At 44.0% G+C, this 20,166-nt stretch overlaps 1 protein-coding gene across 7 annotated transcripts in view; it reads right to left on the bottom strand.

Annotated features, from left to right (window-relative positions):
* DHX32 (DEAH-box helicase 32 (putative)) overlaps positions 1-20,166 on the bottom strand; it is a 58,317-nt gene that overhangs the window by 1,289 nt on the left and 36,862 nt on the right. For all 7 annotated transcript variants that reach the window (XM_014832042.3, XM_044748828.2, XM_070481106.1 and 4 more), the window contains 7 exons: positions 16,026-16,271; positions 14,597-14,696; positions 14,349-14,507; positions 4,819-5,010; positions 3,979-4,128; positions 1,654-1,841; positions 94-275 (listed from right to left, as the gene is read on the bottom strand). In XM_014832042.3, coding sequence (XP_014687528.1) covers positions 94-275; positions 1,654-1,841; positions 3,979-4,128; positions 4,819-5,010; positions 14,349-14,507; positions 14,597-14,696; positions 16,026-16,271 — 1,217 coding nt within the window. The remainder of the gene's footprint in view (positions 1-93; positions 276-1,653; positions 1,842-3,978; positions 4,129-4,818; positions 5,011-14,348; positions 14,508-14,596; positions 14,697-16,025; positions 16,272-20,166) is intronic.

Genomic DNA, 20,166 nt, shown 5'->3' with positions numbered 1-20,166 from the left:
ACTTGTTATAACTGAAAAGGTAATAAAAACCAAGTTTGTCATTTACTTAAGTATGAATTCAAAAGAAACCTCTTTTCTCTCCATTAAACTTACAGTTCAGGAGATATTTCTGAGGTAATCCTGATGTAGTTGTTCTCAGATATGCTGAATTTATGGAAGAGAACCCACTCTGGCATCTTCTTGGTGATGGAGTAAGTAGACAGGGGATGCAGCTGAGCAACTTGTTTGTGTGTTAGCATCAAGTAATTACCTGATCCATCAACATCCCGAGCAATCTGCAAGGCCGAGTTTTAAAGAAAAAAGATTTTGCCTTAATATGGATATCAATACAGATCTTCCTCAACTATGATGGGGTTAAGTCCCAGTGAACCCATATGTAAGATGAAAACGCGTTTAGCACACCTAACCTACCGAACATCATAGCTTAGCCTGGCCTCCCTTAAACGTGCTCGGAACACTTCCATTAGTCTGAAGTCGGGCAAAATCACCTAACACAAAGCCTATTTTTAAATAAAGTGTTGAATGTCGCATGTAATTTACTGAATACCGTACTGAAAGTGAGAAACAGCATGTTTGTGGGTCCAGAACGGTTGTAAGGGCATCAGTTGTTCACCCTCGGATCGTGTGGCCGACTGGGAGCTGCTGCTGCCCAGCATCACGAGAGGATCGAACCGCGTATCGCTAGCCCAGGAAAAGATCAAAATTCAGAATTTGAAGTATGGTTTCTACTGAATGTATCGCTTTACACCATGATAAAGTTGAAAAAGTGGAACAATCCTAAGTCAGAGACCATTTATAAAGAAATATTTTGTTTAAAAAATTGCAAAGTATTTCATACAGAATAGTTAAAACTACAAATATGCAACCCATGTTTCCTATTTTCAGATACAGAAAATAAGCCATAAACATATTTTGCCCAAAACCTTGAGATGGTGCTGGTGATGTTAACTAACGTTAGCAGTTTCAGGGCAGCATGCTAAAATAGCATAGCTACAAAGGCTAGTGTTGTGGGCATGACATCAAGCTGGCCTGTTACCTGCCACATGAAGAGGGACTGTGTACTGAAAAGTCAAGTCAGGTACTTTATACTTGATGTTTTAGCTATAATCCTCACCATAACCCTGTAGCACACATGAGCAATTCCATGCTAAAATGTCATTTTTCTCCACTAAGACTGCATTAGAGTTTATGTGGAAATACCACAATATTTCTGTTACTGAGACGTGAAGAGCACACCTCCTCCTGTAAGGTGCTTTAACTCAGAGGCAGCCTTCGCTCTGGGAAAGAATGAAATGAGACATTACCTTTATTCGTTTGTTGGGCATATCACTGATGAAATGTGAGCTAACTCACAGACAGGTGAGATGAGGGACTATATCTGATGTTCAGCCAAGAGGAGTGTTCTGATAACTCCCTCTGTGATGGGAAAGATCTTTGTCCTTCTGGACAAAGTTAACGTATTCTGGCTTATCCTTTCATTCCCCTGAGGGGAAGCATATTTAAATAGTAAATCTTTAATAACATAAGAGTTTTTAGTTTTATTTTAAAGTTAACATCAATATCAGAATCACCCCAAGTGAGAGATTCCTGATGCGTGTCCTGAACACATGCGATCCTGTAGAGACGGCACTCGAGCGGCCTTATCCCCCTCACCTGCATGAAGTGGCCGGACAGAAGCGCTTTCTTTATGTTCACAGTGTTTTCCTTTGAGCCAAAAGCAGGTTCTGCATAGGGCAGCTCGATGCGCCTGATAATTTCTAAGAGTTCAGCTCGGATAACGTCTGCCATCCTGAGTGCAGAACAGTTGAGGAAGTAATCATGACACCACTTTTCAACACAGTCTGGGAGGTAAAGAACAAAAGAAATGATTTGTCAAAGCTGAAAGAGCCCAGGCCAGGAAGGCGCCATCTACGTCCTCTGTGCTCCTCTCCTGGAGAGCAGGTCAAAGAGCGGTAGAGAGGCAGCAAGGACAAGGAGACTCGCTGTGGCTGTGAGACGGGCAGTCCTTGGCACTGCCAGGGAGGGAGACATGTCGGCTGGTAGGACCTACACTGGCTGCAGGGCTTCCACAATCCCGAGGAATTATGGAAACAGCATGTTCCCAGTGCTGACCGAAAGTTACCACCCTTACCTGTGGCTCGTAAGGGGCAGAGGAGATTGCCTTCAGATCAACATTCTGTCTTTGTGTGTTGAGCAAGGATGTAAAAGGCCACAACATTTAATCAAATGAGGAAGGGAAAAGCTTGCGGTATAAATTCCTCTGATGTATGAAAATACCTCACATTTTAATTATAAGAAAAGGATTACTACTAGGCTGATTTGGGAATTACGTTCTAGTTAAGCTCATCTATCTACACTAGCTCAAATTTTCTATTAAAATTCAGTCACCTGCTTCAGTTTGAAGTTTTTTCTTGCCACCTGTAATTACTTACGACAGACCCAGAGTTTTGCCTTGACCTGGGGATGCACATGGACTTGGCACACTGGGCAGAAGGGCCTCGTCGACCTTGTCCTGTCCACTCAGGCCTATTCGGAGCAACAAGAGCATGTACTTGATCCAAGTGGCACGCATCCTGCTTACTCTCAAAAGATGCCACCAAACTCCCACGTACTTTCTGGCTCCACTGACAACTTTTTCTTCTCAGCTTTGAAAAACTAACTCCCTGCTGTATACAATTCTACTGCCATTCAAATTGCTGTCATATTTTTCACTTCATTTAGAATATTTTTCATGCCATCTATTGGAGGAAAGGAGGCAAAAGATACTTCATGGGAAACAGGTGAGAACAACCACCCTTCGAGGAAGGGAACGCCTCACTGGCTGTCCTTTGGAGGCCCGAGCTTCCGCCACACTGCTCTGCCCTCTCTGCCCCTCGAGATCTCTTCCTGTCTTTAACTTCTCACCCAGGAGTTTCAGCCAGCCTCAGTGGTCTAGTGGTTAAGATTCAGCGCCCTCACTCTCACAGCCTGGGATCTTTTCCTGGTCAGGGAACCACACCGCCCGCCTGTCAGTTGTCACCCTGTGGTGGCTGTGTGTTGCCTTGAGGCTGAAAGCTCTGCCACTGACATTTCAAATACCAGAGGGGCACCCATGGTGGACAGGTTTCAGCGGAGCTTCCAGACTAAGACAGACTATAAAGGACCTGGGCACCCACTTCTGAAAAAGTTGGCCATTAAAACCCTATGAATAGCAGCAGTGCACTGTCTGATAGAGCGCTGGAAGGTGAGAGGGTTCTGCTCTGCTGTCCACTGGGGCACTCAGAGTCGGAATCCACGATGGCACTAAAACAAACAGGAGTTTCACAGGGAGGAGTTTCCAGTTCCCTTATCACTGGGTACCCTCTTGTGAAAATTAACATACCTACGGTTGTTTAGACACACCCAGGACTTCTGCCTCAGCTTTTACATGTGCTCTTCTACTCTCTGGATGCCCCTTCCCCGACCACCTCTGCCAAGCTCCAGTCAAATTCTCCCCAGTCTCCCCCAGCATGCCACCCATCCTTTACTATTATCTGGAGCTGGGCTTTGCCTTGTTTTGAAAGCTCTCTATTCTTTCCCCATCTAGTGTGAATATGCCATGTCATGGAAAGCATAACACACAGCTGTGACCCAGGGGGTACTTAGAGATGTCGGTTCCTTTTCTTGCTCCCCTGACCCAAGAGGGTAGGAGCTGTGCTGTTCAAGTCTCCGCATCCCCATTTCATTGTGCCCTAGGCAAGCTCGCCCTGAAGGCTGGCTGGCCAGATGTGGAGTTGTGTCAACACAGGCTGGCCCCGCAGCGGTCAGAGCTCTGCGGGAGCAGGAGGGGGCAGTCTCACTGCTCAGCAGAAACCTCTGGCTGCCTCAGGCCTCAAGCGCCATTCCACTCAAGTGACCCACGGGGCTAGAGAAGAAGTGTGTTTGACAAACAACTCAGCTCTATTTGGGGAAGGAAAGGTGGAATTAGGTCATTTCTGAGAACAGCAAGCATCCACTTACGCTCACTGGTGGAATTCAGAGTTGCATCTTGGTAGGCCTTGTAAATGTTGATGAGCGTAAAGTGATCTCCTTCAGGATGTAAAAATGTCTTCCAACAAGTCAAGGCAGCCTCCTCAGCTCCACGCGGCAGATGTGAAAAGCAGCTGGGAGCTTTAAGACGCAAAAGGTCACAAGGTCAGCAATAATGGAGACATTCCATCTTAGCACAACACGCAGAGGGAGGGGCTCACTACTGTTTGTGGAACTGCTCCTGTCTTATTCTGTGAAGAAATGGTATTCTTGTTTACTCAGAAATCAAACAAATTTCCAGGGAGTTGTCAAAATGTCTTTCTCCTTGATTTTGTTTGCTTGCTCTTCTCCGGTCTGCTTAGTGTGGTTATTAGCACCCTGCCTGTATCACCAGGGTGCCGGGGACCTGTGTGCTCAGAGGCCGAGACGCAGGGACAGGGTTGGAACCTAAGTCCTGACGCGGCAGGGCCTTTGCTCTGTTCTGCCAGGAAAAGAACCAGTTAAAACATATAAACCAAGACAAATGAAGGTGGTAGGAAATAAAAAACACTCACACATAATCATTCGGGGAAGGACACTTCTAGTGACACATTTTTCTTGATCCGCACTGATTACTTCGGCAAAAGCAAACTTGGTATGCCTTCACATGTCTGATTAAGAAATTTACTGGCCTCTTATTTTTATTTTTTCATATTAAGATAATTCTTACAATTTCTACCTTTTTAATCTATTAAAATTTCATTATCATTTCTAATGGCTCTCATTTAAATCTACACCTGGGGCAGATTCACAATACAAGTACAGAGACAATTCAAATTCCTTAAGGAATACCTGTTACCATGGCAGCGACTGTCAGCATTTCATCTACACAGTCAAATTCACAGGATGCTAAGATAGACTTTGAGAGCTGTGGATCCAGAGGAAACTCTGACATGATGATTCCAAATTCAGACAGATTTCCATCGTTGTCCAGGGCTGCCAGATAATCTAAGTCTTCCAGAGCCTGCATCAAACTTTCTGGTGCTAGGAAAGAAAAAATTAATAATCAGAAATTCTCATACAGCCAAGATGGAGTAACAGGTACTGGGATTTCCCTCTCATGTGGAAACCAAACAGTGAACAAAATATGTGAAACAACGGTTTGCAAGACAAATAGCATTAGGCAATGAAAGACGGTGATTCCTGAGAGCGGGACACTAAGGAGGGGAGCCCTGGGATTGCCCAGCTTACTGCCTTGAAAGTTTCCCAGGCTGTGGTGCAGGGAGGGGAATCCAGGTGGAGGCTGCCAGACTCCCTGAGTTATCAAGATGGTGCTGAGGGTCCAGGGAGACTAAGGGGGTCAAATCTGCAGGTCGGAGTACCTGAGAGGAGAGAGCTACACAGAAAGAAGACAAGAGATCTATGAGCATCCCCCTGGACTAGTCAGCAGAGCACATGTAAGAAACTACCCCAGGCCAGAGAAAGAACCATCCAAAGGATTAGAAGGAACAGCATCTGGAGCTCACACAGGATCGAGGATTCTGCCTGTTTCCGCCAGCCAGACTGCAAAACCGCATGATCCATGGCTGTCTGGGTAGGAAACACAGGGACTAAGGCCCAGATGCGCACTGCTCCAGTGCCACCTAACCAATCCTAAAACCAAGACCTGAAAGGATCATACTGCATCCCAAGACAAAGCTCAAGAATATTTATAGGAATACAAACACCCAATACTCAACACAGTAAAACACACAGTGTCTAGCATCCAGTGAAAAATTATGAGGCAGGAAGATACAATCCCCTAACAAAGGAAACATTAATCCATCCGAACTGACCCACACCTCACAGATGACAGAAATAGTAGACAAGGACGTTAAAAGAGCTATTTGCCAATGCAAATAAGGTCAGGAGGCTAATTTTCTCCATCTATTTAGTTCTCTTTTAAGTTTATATAACACTGATAATAGTGTAGTATTTATTATATACGCTTATCCTCCACCAAAAACACTAATCCATTTATTTAAAGAAAGGTATTCTCCTTGCCCAAGCAGAAGAAGGTTATATTAAAATAAATATGTGTTTTTCACCTGTCTGCTGCATGGTATAGTAACAAAGGCCACACAAAGAAGCAAATCAGATGGTACAAAGCTGCTGTATTGTTCTACCCAAGAAACTGAAGGATTTATGAGAGCCACTGAATTGCTTTCATTTGTCTCAATTCCAACACGTGCGTGGTGGGTGGGCGATGAAGACTACGGAGAGCTAAGAAGCAATTTACCCTATCTGCAGCTGGGAATTCAAAATAACAAACAGTTACAATTTACTCATTTGCTGTCCAAACTTTGACCACTAAGCTATTTGTCAAAATTTCAGGCAAACTGTTTAACTGAAAAGCCAGTCACAAACTCGGATTTGATAAAAATCCCCCACTCCTATCAAGACATGATGAAAACACTGGGAGAAACCACTACTGTGGGTTGAGAAGTAACTCCCGGGCACTGCAGTGCAGTTCTCCGCATCTCATCCTCTCCCGAGGAGAGCAGAGCAAGTTCCAGGCATGACCGCAACCCTGAACACAGGGGCTGCAAGCCAGTGATCAGCTTCTGGGGAAAGCAAGCGTCAGGGCTGAGGGGCTGCACGAGGCAACCCAGAGCAAACCCGCAGAGAACCCAGATGCTGCTGGAGACCAAGGCACGGCTCTATTCCCACCAGGAGAAGAGGAGTTTAACTTCCCTATTGTTTTTGATTTCTCTCATCAAGATTTAAAACTGAGAAGAACAGGACCCCCAGGAGATCCCTGCCCCTGGGTTCGGACCCCTCAGTCCCACCTGGGTGCTGGCAGGGAGCACTGGTGGACTCCTAGTTCATGCTTGGAGACCCTGAGGCAACGATGAGACCTTGAGAAGTCACAGTCCACAGAAGTGACAGATGGGCTGTTTAGAAAAAATAGCCTGAGAGTTCCATCAGTGAGCCATGAAATGAGAAGGAGCAGGAAGCAGCAACAGAAACAAGCCTCTCAGATTAAACAGAGCAGGAAGGGGTTGGGAGCACACACTTCATTACTGAAAGCTGTTTGGAAACCGATTTCTATAAATCAACAAAGCTGCCGCATTATCAGTTACAGGATCTTTGGCAATTGACCGTATAAGCATCTGGCTTGACAGCCAGCCTGTCCCCAAGGAGCACCTACTCCTTCTCATTTTTAGGCCCTGAAGTTGAGTTGGCTGTACACAGGATTACTAACAGAAATAACTTTGTGATTCTGCTCCCTGTCCTAACACCAGAAAAAGAGGATGTTCCTGGGGTTTTATCATATTAGAAAGAACAAGTTAACGAGTGCGGATTATACAGGTGCAGGAAGTACAAATCACTGACCAGGATTCGCTCATACTACCTCCTACACTTTAAAACACCTCCCCACTGTAGCCCCTAAAACTGTCGTAGCTAAGAATCAGAAGGCTTTAGATGAGGGTTCTTTACGGCAGTGCTGCTTCAGTGTAACCCATGGTAAATAATGCTCACAAATGGAATATAAATGTTTTGGTGTGAGGGTCTTCTTTACAGCAGTGCAGAATCAGACTGCTTTATCCTGAAGGCAATTTCAATATGAACAAAACATTTTTATTAAGCTTTATGGCCAAAAGCAGCTGTACTCCCTGAGGAATAGCTCATTGCAAGGTCACACACCTCCCCCACTGCTGTCATTCAAAGAAACGTGAAGGGCTATTATCACACTATTTCTTTACTGTTCCATGGAACCCCAAATGCCAGGCTTCAGTACTGTATCTGTGTTTTCCTTCCAGGGAATCAGCAGAAAGGCTGGTCACAAAGAGGTCATTAATCTATAACAAGCTTTCAAGTCCACCAGCCAGAGGAAGGGGCTGACCCAGTGCTGATTCTGAGCAGGAGCACAGGTCAGATGAGGAGTCCAAGGCTCTGCTGTGCCATTTCCAGAACCGACTGCCTCACATGGCATGTTTCCTATGGTCTTCAAAGGTACACCAAAATTTCAGATGTAGAATAGTAGGAATCATAGGCTGTTCCCCCCATCTTTATGGCGATGTCAACTCAGGTGCTCAGCAGGAGAGAGACGAAGAACCAAGAAAATACAGAGACCAGAAACCGAGAGCCAAGGCTGTTCAAGCCTCTATTTTTAGGTGTTCCTGAGGCACAACCGCATGCGCCTCTTGGATTTCATGAGGCACCCCATTTCCTTATTTCCTTCACTTTTGCTTATGCTGGTTTCATTTGCATTACCCACACTTGCATCCAGAGGAATTTTAACAAATACATATACAACATAATAAATTCTGTAACAAAGAAATAGTGTATCCAAAGTGCCAGTGGAATTTAGACAATGTAGAGACAGAATTGGCCTGGGAAAGAGCAAGAGCAGCTACACCCACACAGTGCTTACTGTGTGCCAGGTTCATACATTAATTCCATACATCTTTACCAGCAGAGACAGAGAAACAAAGTAACAGCTTGAGAGGAGTAAAGGAGAAAATGGAGCTTCTGGGCCCCACTCGCTGTAGGACTGGGACTCAGGCGTTGTGTACACTGAAGTAAAGAGTGCACAGAGGGGACGAATGGAAGAAATCAAGAAATGATGGTGAAGACTCTAAAACATCTTGAGACTTTTAGGGAATAGGATTAAGGGTTTGGCTCTGAAGGGGACACTTCACTTACTTTCACAAAGACATGCTCATAAAACCTGGCATTTGCCTAACACCTACCCCTTTACAGCAGACACAGCACTTTGGCATAAATCATCTCATTGAACCTCTTAATAACTGCATGACATGAAAGGGCAGGCACTCTGGCCTCATGTTACAGATGAGAACAGGTAAGTGAGTTGCTAAAGCCGCAGGGTTAACCAGCCTGTCTCCTCGGCTGTAAAACGAGGACTGGAATGCAGGCCTCTCTGCCCATGGTGTCTGTTCTAACCAGTGTGCAGTCCGCACAGCTCCTGCTGGACTCATGTCTTCTGCTCTGCTGGTATCGACCATGGCTTCTCAGAGGCAGTCTTATGCTGTCTCCCAACGCCAGTGGATCAGTATCTGTTTCTCACCCTATTAAAAGTGCCCTTTGTAGGATCTTCTGCAGCTCAGGGACTACAAGCTTTTTGGTTCAGAGCTCAGGTAGGAGCTATGCAGATGATGCTACAGTATTTACCATGTGCCAGTCACTTTTCTAAGGGCGTACCTATATTAACTAATTTATCTTGACAACTCTACAAACCAACTACTTTGATTATGCTCATATTCAGATGAAGAAACAGTGATGCTGAGAGGGCAACATAATTGCCGAATATTACACAGCTGGGCTTAGAGCCCTGGCAGTCTGCTTGTGAGCCTGAGCTTTCTGGGGTAGTCCTCTAAATATGGGTGACCCTCTGCCCCGGTGTGGTGAGGATGACCCCGTCTCCATCTCTCACTGGAGCTTAACTATGAACAGGATTCTCTTCACTCTCAGACATCCTGGCCTGAATAATAAGTCACCCAGTCACTGGACCCACAAAGAACCTAATGGGTATCAACAGCTGAAAGTGCTTCCATCCTGCGCCTTTTAAAATCTCTCCCAGATTTTACTTTCACTTTCTGTAAAATTACCTTGACGCTTCCAAGATCTTCACGTCCTGGCTCTTGAGTTGCTTTGGCATATCTGTGCCGCTTCTTCACATCCCACCCCCATCTGAACATAGCAATAGACTTTGTGTGGCCTTTAGACAGATAATGATGAACGCTCATTAATATAAAAACTAGACTGGGGCCTCCTGCCAGGGTGCTGGTAGACTATTTGCTAATCTCTTGGGGCTGTTTAGGGGGCAACGAGCAGCATACACTCTGCTGGAGATGTAAGGACCGCCGCTATTGGTGAGAGGCGCATGTGAGTGCCAAGTCCGCAGCCCTCCCTGTTCTCCTCTTAGTACCCAACTGTAACGTTTTAAGGTCCTTCTGTAAACTCCAAAGCAAAATCCCAAGTTCCCAGTGATTTATAAACCAGCACACGCACCTCTCTAGTATACTCACAGACTAGGTTTTTGGTGCAGTAAATAGGATTCCAGAAGATCCTGATTCACTGCCTCTTGAGTCCTCTGGTGAAACATGTCCACCATCACCACAGACCAAGCCCCCCAGCATCTCGAATCCCTCTCTTTGCCAGCACCAACACCGGCCTCTGCAGCCCCCCACTTTATTCCGTCCCTGCACTCCTTCCCCTGTTTTCTTGAGGTCTTTGTCTCATGCCATGTCTGGCAAGTCTGTGTTTGGGTTCGTTCTTCATAGATGATACCAAAGCCAGTTGTCTGGCCACCACCAAAAAGAGTCCTGAGTCCAAATACAAAGATGACATCAGGTGTGGTCTTATACATTCTGGCTAGTTTGTTTCCAAATTTTTCTCCAGGTTTGGCTGCCTATACAGGGTCAATGACATTAAGGACCACCTGCTTCCATGAAGTGCTCAGCTGGCCCCGAGCTTCCCATGAGGGAAATCAACCCTCAGCACCAGGGAAGGAAAAAAATAACTGATTTTTTTTTAAAGAGATCTATATCATAGGAAGTCAATTAATAGCCTGTAACCTAGTTATGCCAAATTCATTTTCACATGGTTCACGAATCCTGAAAAGGGTAACAGGTTTGCTGCATTTGTGTATTTCAATCATAAGTCGAATTAAATGCAGCAGCTGCAAGCATAGTCTTTTTTTCCCCTCCCAAAACGATGAGTCAGAGTTAAGCCACAGTTACATTTTCCCCAAGCACAGCAGAAAATCGTTCTGTGTGTATTGTCAGGAGACAAAAATGAATCGTTGCCGTAACTAACCCTTTTGTCCCCCAGTTATCAGCTCTAAGCCTTGTGGAGTAAGCAGCACACAGGGCGGCCACTGCGAGAACACAGGAATCCTCCAGCATTGCTAGAGTTCACTGTTGGCATTTTAAAATCTTTAAGATTATGCGCCACACTTTTCTTCTCCCTTCAGGACTAGTCCGATCACCCCCCATCCTGGGAATGCCCAGGGGATCCACGCATGCTGATTCTGGGTCTTAGGAGGTGAGCAGCAGGACTGGAAGGACAATTTTCAGAAGTGAAGCAGGTTTCTTCAGAGAATGCTCTCTGTGAGGTCTCCGGAGCGATTAATGTGGCTGACCAGCCTATGACAAAAGCCATGCCATCTGAAGCCCGAGGTCACCAGTGAGAAATGTATGCAAGCGGCAGAGACTCTCACCTTCCAGATTCCTTCTTTGGGGACCAGAAGGAAAAGTCAAGAGAAGGTTGGCTTTGATTCAAAAGTTAAGGGATCCTGTCTAAAGGAACATTGTCACCAGGATCTCCAAGCCAGTCTGAGCCATATGACCCACTTCCCCAAGTCCCCATCTTGTCCCCTTTCTAACTTGCCACAATTTTTCTCACTCCAACAATTTCTACATAAGAAAAATGCATGCAATCTGAGTGTGCCACATACAGTTCCCACTCTACATCACATTCTCTGACTCTTTCCTCAGAGCAACTCCTTTTTAGAAGGTATATTTATCACAAATATATTCATTACATAAGTTAGTTAGGAAGGGACCAGGCCTTATAAGCCTTTCCTCAGGTGGGGAAACTATGAGCCACGCAAAGCTGGCTCACATGCTCAGAGTCAGGCGTTAGGACTGGGTTGCTTGGCTGGTAACCAGGTGATGTGCCAAAGTCGTCTTTACCTAAGTTCCATTCAGGCTTCTTGTTCCCGTGGGCCTCTGAGCTCTGCCTCTGTGCCTCCCCAGCCTCCTCCTCTTCTTATTCTGGAGAATAACTTCCCAATTCACATGTGCTCTGAGATCTCTCCCTAATAAGGCCTCAGGGAAGCCAGAGTCTCCTGCCCAAGAACAGCCTCCCCCAGGGCTCCAGACCCCTCGAGTTCACTGTGGCTTCCAGGGGCACCAAGTATTTTCCTGCAGATTCAGCACAGTAGGCAGCAAATGAGTCTGGGCGCTGTCCATTTTTGCAGAACAGTAGTCTGCAACCCTTTTTGCTCGAGAACAGATAGCTCCAATTGGAGATGGCCACAGAGGAAGGAGGTCTGCTTTAGAAGAGAGAAGGAGCGCATCTGGTCCCTTTCCCGCTTGGAGATCCACTGCTCCTTCACATAGAGCCTTTGTTGAAAATTTAAGATCCCAAAGGGTTCCCGAAAGTAATTGATTTTTCAAAGTGTTTACTGGGAGAGTTTCACTGTAAAACTCCCTAAGAGGTTCCAGGAAGGACTCAGCGTTGTTGAAGAGCACCATGCACCTGTTACGACCTCACATGAAGAAACTTCAAGTGATGCTCTGAGGCACCCTGGAGTGGCAGGTGATGCTGTCCCTTAGGCCCGTCCACAGAGGAGTTCTTGGACTGTCTCCACAGCCTATTTTCCTTTCCACCTTTTTATTTCAAAGCTCAGCATCCTTAGGAGACACTCCTCTTACTTAACTTATTCAAATTCTACTGGTCATTTTAAGAAATATTTAAGGAAGAGTAACTCTAAAACAACCTATATTTCTCAAGTGCTTGTAAATCCTATTGGCACCACTGCACAAAATGATTGAAAAACACAGGAGTTGAGAGAAAGCAAGGCAAAAAAGTACACATTACACAGTTTCCATTTAAGTATGCTCTCTGCTTCCAAGGTCTTGGGCTGACCGCTCTCTCTCGTGCACATTTGATACATAACACCCAGATCAATAGACTGTCATTCACCTCCCTTGATAAACATACTGAAAATTTCAACCACTGGCCTAAAGTGTGGAAAAAATTAAGGAAGTTCTTTTTATTAAAGCACAGGTGAAAACTAAAACATCATCTGAAGGGCAACCGGTATGTTAAATCAGGAACCTTTCTATGGGGACTCAAACACCCACGTAGCCTCTCTGAAGGTCAGCTGCAGGTCAGAGAACACAGCAGCAGTTCAGAGGCAAACAGGGCCCGGATTTGGGCGCTGCCGCTGAAAGCTGTGCCTCTGGGCCTGGGTCCCCGAGCAGCAGCGGGCAGGTAGGTGGAATCGAATGAACCGCATTCCTTCCTGTGCAGATGTGTGCCCCCAGCCCCTGGAGACCGTGCCCAGCGAGGAGCATCTGACTTGCTCTGTGCTGGCTCTGGGGGCATGGGGTGCGCGGACCCAGGGAGTGAGAACCACCACAGGACTTTTCTGAGGAAACGAGGGCACTGACCACCAGGAAAGAAGCCAATGGGGCTCTGGTCTGTTTTAAGGAGACACCACAGCAGAGTGGTTCAGATGACTCTGCAAACACTGTTCACCTTCTCAATTTGTGTATGTTATCTCATTTCTCTCTGACTCAGTTTCCTCATCTGTAAAACGGAGCAAATAATAGCCCTGGCCTCAGAGGGTTGTTGCACTATTAAATGATTTACTATGTCAGTAAGACCATATAAACATTATTCCTGGCCCTGTTATTGCTGAGAGGACAGGCAGGCATTTAAATGGACAAGAAGCAGCAGAGCATCTGCTGCTTTCAAGCTTTCTTCACCAGCTGGTTGCTGATGTTTTAAACTAAACAGCCAACATCACTTCTCTGACACTACAGTCAGGGTTGAAGAACTGTCTATGCACCAGAGAGGGTAAGCTAACTGGGGATGCAGAAGAAACCAGGAGGCTAGGAAGAAAATGTTTTGGCTCCTTTCCTGAGCAGGTGGGGTCCCTTTGCCCTGTGGCTTTGGCAGCCCCATCACAAGGTAGAAGCTGCTGTCCTTGCATTTCCTTAGCCTTTTATTGAGCATTGTGATGGTTTTCAATTGAGCAGCTGGTTGCTGGAGCAGCAAAGGTCCCCCCGAGTGATGATTCTCGAGGGGAGAAAGCCAGCACCTCCCATATGACAGGGGGCTTTTCTGGGTGGACTCATTAGAGGACGTATTCCCCTAGGGGAAAGATGTTCAGACTGTAATTACAACGGCTCGGTCCTAAACCTAAAAACGTCAGCCCTTCACATAAAAGTCTGACCTAAGTTACAAAGGAGTGGACACCTAATGGATTCCCCAGGTGACAGTGGGATTCATGAAGAAGGACTGTCTGGTTACAAAGGTCCCCACCGAGAAGCTCAGTGCTGCCAAGAATTCCACCTTTGCCCTCTGCTGCCCTCAGCCATATGCTTCCATGTTCCACCATCCCTCCTGATTTCTGGGAAGACAATTTTCCAATGTCAGACAGATATTTCCTAAAGCTTGTTTTTTTTTTTAAAAGTTACTTTAGAGAACGTTTACGTCTAATGGGGAAAACGCTTCAGTACATACTAAGTCCCTAGGCTTGCTGGCACTGCCAAGTGCCACTTGCTCTCTGGACTGGGGATGGGCAAGAGGGAGGGAGCTAAGCCCCAGCCCATGCACCCGCTACAACGCGAGCACAGAGCTACCTGGTCTGTTCATGAAGTCGCAGTGGCCTAAGCCTGCGATGTCGACTCTCTTCATAAAAAGCACCAGGCTGGTTAGGTTGGCTTCCTGCATTTCTGCTGGCTTAAAGGGCCGCATGTCCTTGGAGGCAAATTCTTCAGAGTACAGACAGAAAAGTTTTCCTAGAAGACACCAAAGAAAATGGCTTTAATATCTCTGTTGCCTTCACATAGGAATTTAAATCAATTTGTTATTGTGTCCGTAGTGCTACCTGAAGACGATGAAGCAAGAATCTGCTTGCGTGTCTCTGCTTGGCTTTGGCTGATGGGCTGCATGACAAGCGAGTTGGCTCGGATTCTAGGGTTGTACACCTTTAAAGGGAAAGAGCATCTTTAGCAGCAGATCACTCAAGATTTAGCAGGCTCGCCAGACCTCAAGTGAGGGTGCTGTTTGCGGCACCTGGCTCCAAGAAAGGCTCTGCCTCGGACTCATTTTCTTTGTACAATATTAATCATTGTTGCACTTGCCTTGAGATGGAAACTGCAAGTGCTTTGATAAATGGATTTAAAGGTTGTCTGCTTTCATTATAGCTTCAATAAACATGGGACCTCTGTATCATCTGCTGAAATACTAGTGTTGTCACTTCTCAAAGCACTAAAGTGGTGAATGATGACAGATACTCATATGCCCCATGGAGAAAGGATTATCATCTGACAGTGCTGTTTCTTCAAGGTTTTATTCAAATGGACTGTGATCTCAGTGGTCGCACCTTTATAACATACTGAGCTCTTCCAGTCACATCAGCTAATACAAAAACTGCATACAGCACTAACAGTGATTTTTCTTATGGGTAGTTTAAGGGGGTAAGTAAAAGCCCTGGGTTCTCGGAATGGTGGACTAATTCAATAAGTTCAACCCAAACTGGTCCAAGGGCCTTCAAAACGGTTAGAATTGCTCTGTCACAGTAAGACAAGGATACCTCCTTAGGAGACTCATGGTTTCCTAGAGGGACAAGGGCTACACAACATCTAATAACACTGAACAGATCAGTCCTTGAGGAGGTTTTTCTCAGTTCAAATGCTATGATTTCTGTAGTCCCCGTATCTTTGAGAGTTTGAGATATTCTATTTCCATTTTCCCTAATTTTTAATTTAAAGATACTGATAAAAAGTAATATATATAATTTAAATTTAGGATGGAATTTTATCACGTCAACTATAAAGCCAAAATTTGCTAAAATTAAAGTCCATGCACTTGAAACTAATTTCTAGTAAACTATTCAGGGGAAGATGCTAATTACTTTGATAATGTGGGTACCAAAAATACCCAAGAGACATAAAGAAGAGAAGATTTAGGAGTCAAATAATTTGCTTTACTAGTACCTTAGCTAAAGAAAAAACACTGACAAGGAAAACCACCACCTTTATGCTTTAGTAATTGTGTTTTTCCTCAAAACTTTTCCCTCTGGCATCTCAATCAGTTTAATTTGTTTCCAGACTACCAAGATGCAAATGAGAGGCAGTAACGTGATCAAGACGTGTTCCTGGCTGCACGACTTCTTCTTTGCACACGTGACTGAACACAGAGAACCCAGATCAGATAACTCATCCTCACTTTCTGGTCAAGAAAATAGTAGGAGCCCAAGACACTGATTCCTGACAACTATCATCAGTCCTTTTAACCTGCTTGATAATAATTACCTTTCTTCTCTCCACACCCACATCAATAACAAATTTGACTGTGTTGCTCCAGATCAAAGATTCCCCAAAGCTAGCAGTTAACACCACTCTCCTCTGATAAACTTGGCCTCTTTTTTCTGTTTCATCAGGGGGCTTAAACAACGCACATTTCTCCTTTGGATACAAAGGAACCACCACCAGTTCTCCAAGATCTGGGTTTAAGTTAGATCCTTCTTGACAGACGATTTCATAGGCTTTTTCAATATCCTAAAGTAAAAAAAGATAACATCATCCATGAGAATAAAGTGCATTACAAACAACTTCACTACTTTAAAAAAAATGTCTGAATTAAATAAAACTATAGGCAAAAGCTGCATAATGTATACAGGGAAAGAAATACCTGTGTTGTTATCTATGTGCGTCATTAAATATGAAAAGAAGATATAACAGGAAGAGAACATTTCTTTGGGGAAGTATTTCACTGCTTTTAGTACAAAATGGTTTTCCTTGTGTAATGTACCATCTTTGCATTTATCCTATTTTTCTAGCTTGATGCAATTTCTCATATCCACTAACAATGACAGATAAACAGAAGTTATTCTCACATCAATGATGAGGCATCACCATATTTTAATGGTGGCAGAGCTAAGAATTAAAAAACAATCTCTAGATTTCCAATAAAAGCAAATACAGTCATGCGTTGCTTAATAATGGGGATACATTCTGAGAAATGCATTGTTAGGCGATTTCATCATTGTGTGAACATCTTAGAATGTACTTACACAAACCTAGATGAGATAGCCCACCACATGCCTAGGCTATATGGTACTAATCTTATGGGATCACTATCATATATGACCGAAATGTCATTATGTGGCACATGACTATATACAAATACATTCCATAATCAGAGTTTCTAACTGGGTCACTCTGAAAACTATTTTGACACATTAGCACTTTAAAATAGCAGAAATGCAATGAAGTAGGCAGGAAATATTCACTGCTATTTACATCTTTGCGTGATTCAGGCATTTAGAAATATCCTATAAAAACGTTTCACTGTCAAATATATACATTTTTAAAGTAAATTATTTGCCCTAAAATTACACACAAGTAAGTATATTGGTGTAAAATGCTCAAAAGGCGAGGCATTTTAGGTAGTATTTTGTTATTTCTCAAATCACAACTAGTTTTTTAGGACCTCTTATAAAAAATATGTCACAATATAATTCTTACACCTTTTTAATTTGTTCAAAAATTTCTGCCTTCTTAAGGGCCCAACTGAAAAACTACCAAAAGGAAGAAGCCCCATTTCACTTCATTAGATACATGAGATTTCACTAAAAATCTAAGTAGGAAAGATGATTTCCCATGACTGTTACAGTTTTAAGACTGATTCCATTTCCCATACTGCAGCTCACTTCTCCTCCTTTTCCACACCATTTGTAGAATGGCACCGAAGTAACTCAAGGATTTTGCAGGAGGACAGATCTGCCTAGAAAAATAGCAAGGCACACAGGTCTGCAGGACCCAGAGTGGGCTGTCTGAAAGTTATTGCCCAGCTGCTGGGAGGTGTCAGGAAGCAGGGCAGAGGCCACCTGATGGGGCCCACACAGGCAGTTATCCTGGAACCTTCTTCGGCTCACACCTCCCTTTTCTGCAAACAGCTGGTTTACTTGGGGCAGGTTTCTTTACCAAGCAAAGAGCATCACTGTTGATCGTAAAGAATGAAAACTTGCCAATTGGAATAATCCGAACAAAACTATTTCCCCACTTTTGTAATTCTGATCACTTCACCATTTTATGTGAGGATAGCTTAGAAACTACGGAAGAGAGAAGTACTTGTGCTGTGTTTCCCTGCACCTGGCTGCTGCTCAGCCTCCCACGGACACAGCCCACTCTCCCGGATGAGCCTCCACAGGTGTGGCTTCCCCTCAGAGGTAACGTGAAGTTGGAAAGGGACGCTTCAGCCCAGCAACTCAGGAGCAACTTCCAACCAAAGAAAGCCTTTAAATTGCAATCAAAGAGTTATTCTCTTAGAATACTGTTTTAAAAGTAATTTGGGCCATTCATTTTTTATTTGCTTTTAATTGCTAAAACTTTTTAGTTGTAGGTGGATTCTAATGTTGAATTTTGTTCCAAATGGGAAATAGAAAGAATAAAAGAAATCTTCAGAAGGAAAAAAGCAGAGCAAAATAGAAAGAGATATTGTATATAATTTAGACTCTTCTAGCTGCTCAGTGGATATGGGGCTTTGGGGCCATAATCTCCAGAATTTGGGAAAAAAAATGCTTCAAATCTGCATCTGGTGCTTCAAACTTTTTGTTTATTCCTTTCCTTCTGATTCAATGCACAGTGCACTTACATACGTGGGACTGTCCTATAATTGCCTGCAAAACTATGGAAAACACAGCAACGCGCACTGAAGGAAGGGCCCCAGCCCCCAGAATGAAAGGCTCACAACTAGAAAGAACAGTTCCCAGGAAACCCTTCAACCTAATGACAACTTCTTTGTGATAGCTTAAAGTTGCACAATAATCTGCCTAGATATCACCCTAAATCTTAACTTATGTTTCCTATGTAATTTATTTCACTTTTTTTTCAGGTTAAAAGACAGCTAAATGAAAAGGAACAACACACTGTAAACACTCAAGTCTCAAAGTCTCAGTTAAATTTCAGGACACAGGACAGCAGGTGACCCATGCAGCTGATTCACAGCAGGGGAGGTCAGAGAAAACCTGAGGCTCCTAACACTCAGCAAACCAAAATGCTGGACAATGTTCCTGCAATTTAAAATCTATTTCTTAAACTATAAAATGACAATTAGTACATTTCTGTTTGCTTCGGTTTGTTTTCATATGATATTTAATTGCTGTGGCAGATTTTATAGTTCTATATAGAAATCAAGAAAGCTTCAAATAACACAGGGAAAAATGATCAATGGCTGTTAATGTGGATTTCAGAGCAAGACAAATTTCTCCAAGAGACAAATTCCGAGCCCAGAAAAGAAGAATATCTTAATGGTAATCCTGACACAAGCAGGAAAAAAGAAAAAAAGAGAAGGTGGCAGTAGATGGGGAAATGAACACCAGAAACCTGTGGAAATGGGGGCTGAATTGTGAGGCGATAGAAACTGGTTCCCAGAGAAGGGATCCTGAAGCCAGTGGAGCTGCTGTCCGAGCCACCGGGCAGCTGGCTATGAGCCTCTGGACAATGAGGAGCCTCATTTCCCTCAGGGATTCCAGGGCTGGACCCGGGTCATAGCAGCAGCACCTGCCAAAAGGACGCGTTCCTCATTCTAAGAGGCTCAGAACTGCAAAGTCCACCTGTAGCTTTCACTGCATTATCATTTTCAAGATTTTAAAACTTTGCAAGACTGATGGTTTCTGTCAGATGTCTTGCAAGACTGATGTCTTTCTGTCCGACTTTGAGGAGGATTAAATACCTTTCTAAGCCCTGGGAATTTTTACAATTTCTACTACCAGCCTAGGTAAAAATGCATCCTCTAAAGTCTGACAATTCAAAAGTCACTGTGCCATTAATTATAGTTTATATTAAACTTACAAGAATCAAACACTCTAAGACCATCCACTACCCTCAATTCTGTATGGGCTTTGTTTTTCAAAAATCCACTTTGGAATTTTTCCTTACTCTGACTTGAAAGATGACTTATCCTATCAGTCTTAATTATATGCTTTCCCCCTAGAAATGTCTGTCTTCTTTTTCACCCAGCGATTCTAACTTCCAAATGTCTTAGACTCTAATTTTGCTATCCTTTCTGTCCTAAGGTTTCACTCAGTAACACTGAGAACCTCTTACTGTTTTCACAAATCCTTCTCCTGTCTCCTTAATCGTTTTATTATTTCCCTCAGGACTTTCTTGAGTATCTTGAATCATGCAGGATTAGGGAATGGTAATAGAATCAATCACTGTAACAGTCTGAATTACTTTTTTTATGGAAACATAAAATCTAAGTTGTGCAAAAATTCTCTAAAGTTTGCAAAGCTAAGGCTCAGTCATCCTCTAGCCTTTGACTCTGAAGCAGAATGCTTTGGACGGTACTTCTGAGCGCATGAAGACTTGGGAAAAGGTTCTGGGAGAGCTGAGACGCTCGTCTGTTCAGCTGGCGGTTCAGCCAACACCAAACAATTTCCTTTTGGTT

This window comes from Equus asinus, chromosome 2 (genome assembly GCF_041296235.1).
Source record: "Equus asinus isolate D_3611 breed Donkey chromosome 2, EquAss-T2T_v2, whole genome shotgun sequence".
NCBI classification, from domain to species: domain Eukaryota; kingdom Metazoa; phylum Chordata; class Mammalia; order Perissodactyla; family Equidae; genus Equus; species Equus asinus.
Note: the sequence above shows the minus strand (reverse complement) of the source record. Positions and strands in the feature narration are given on the sequence as shown.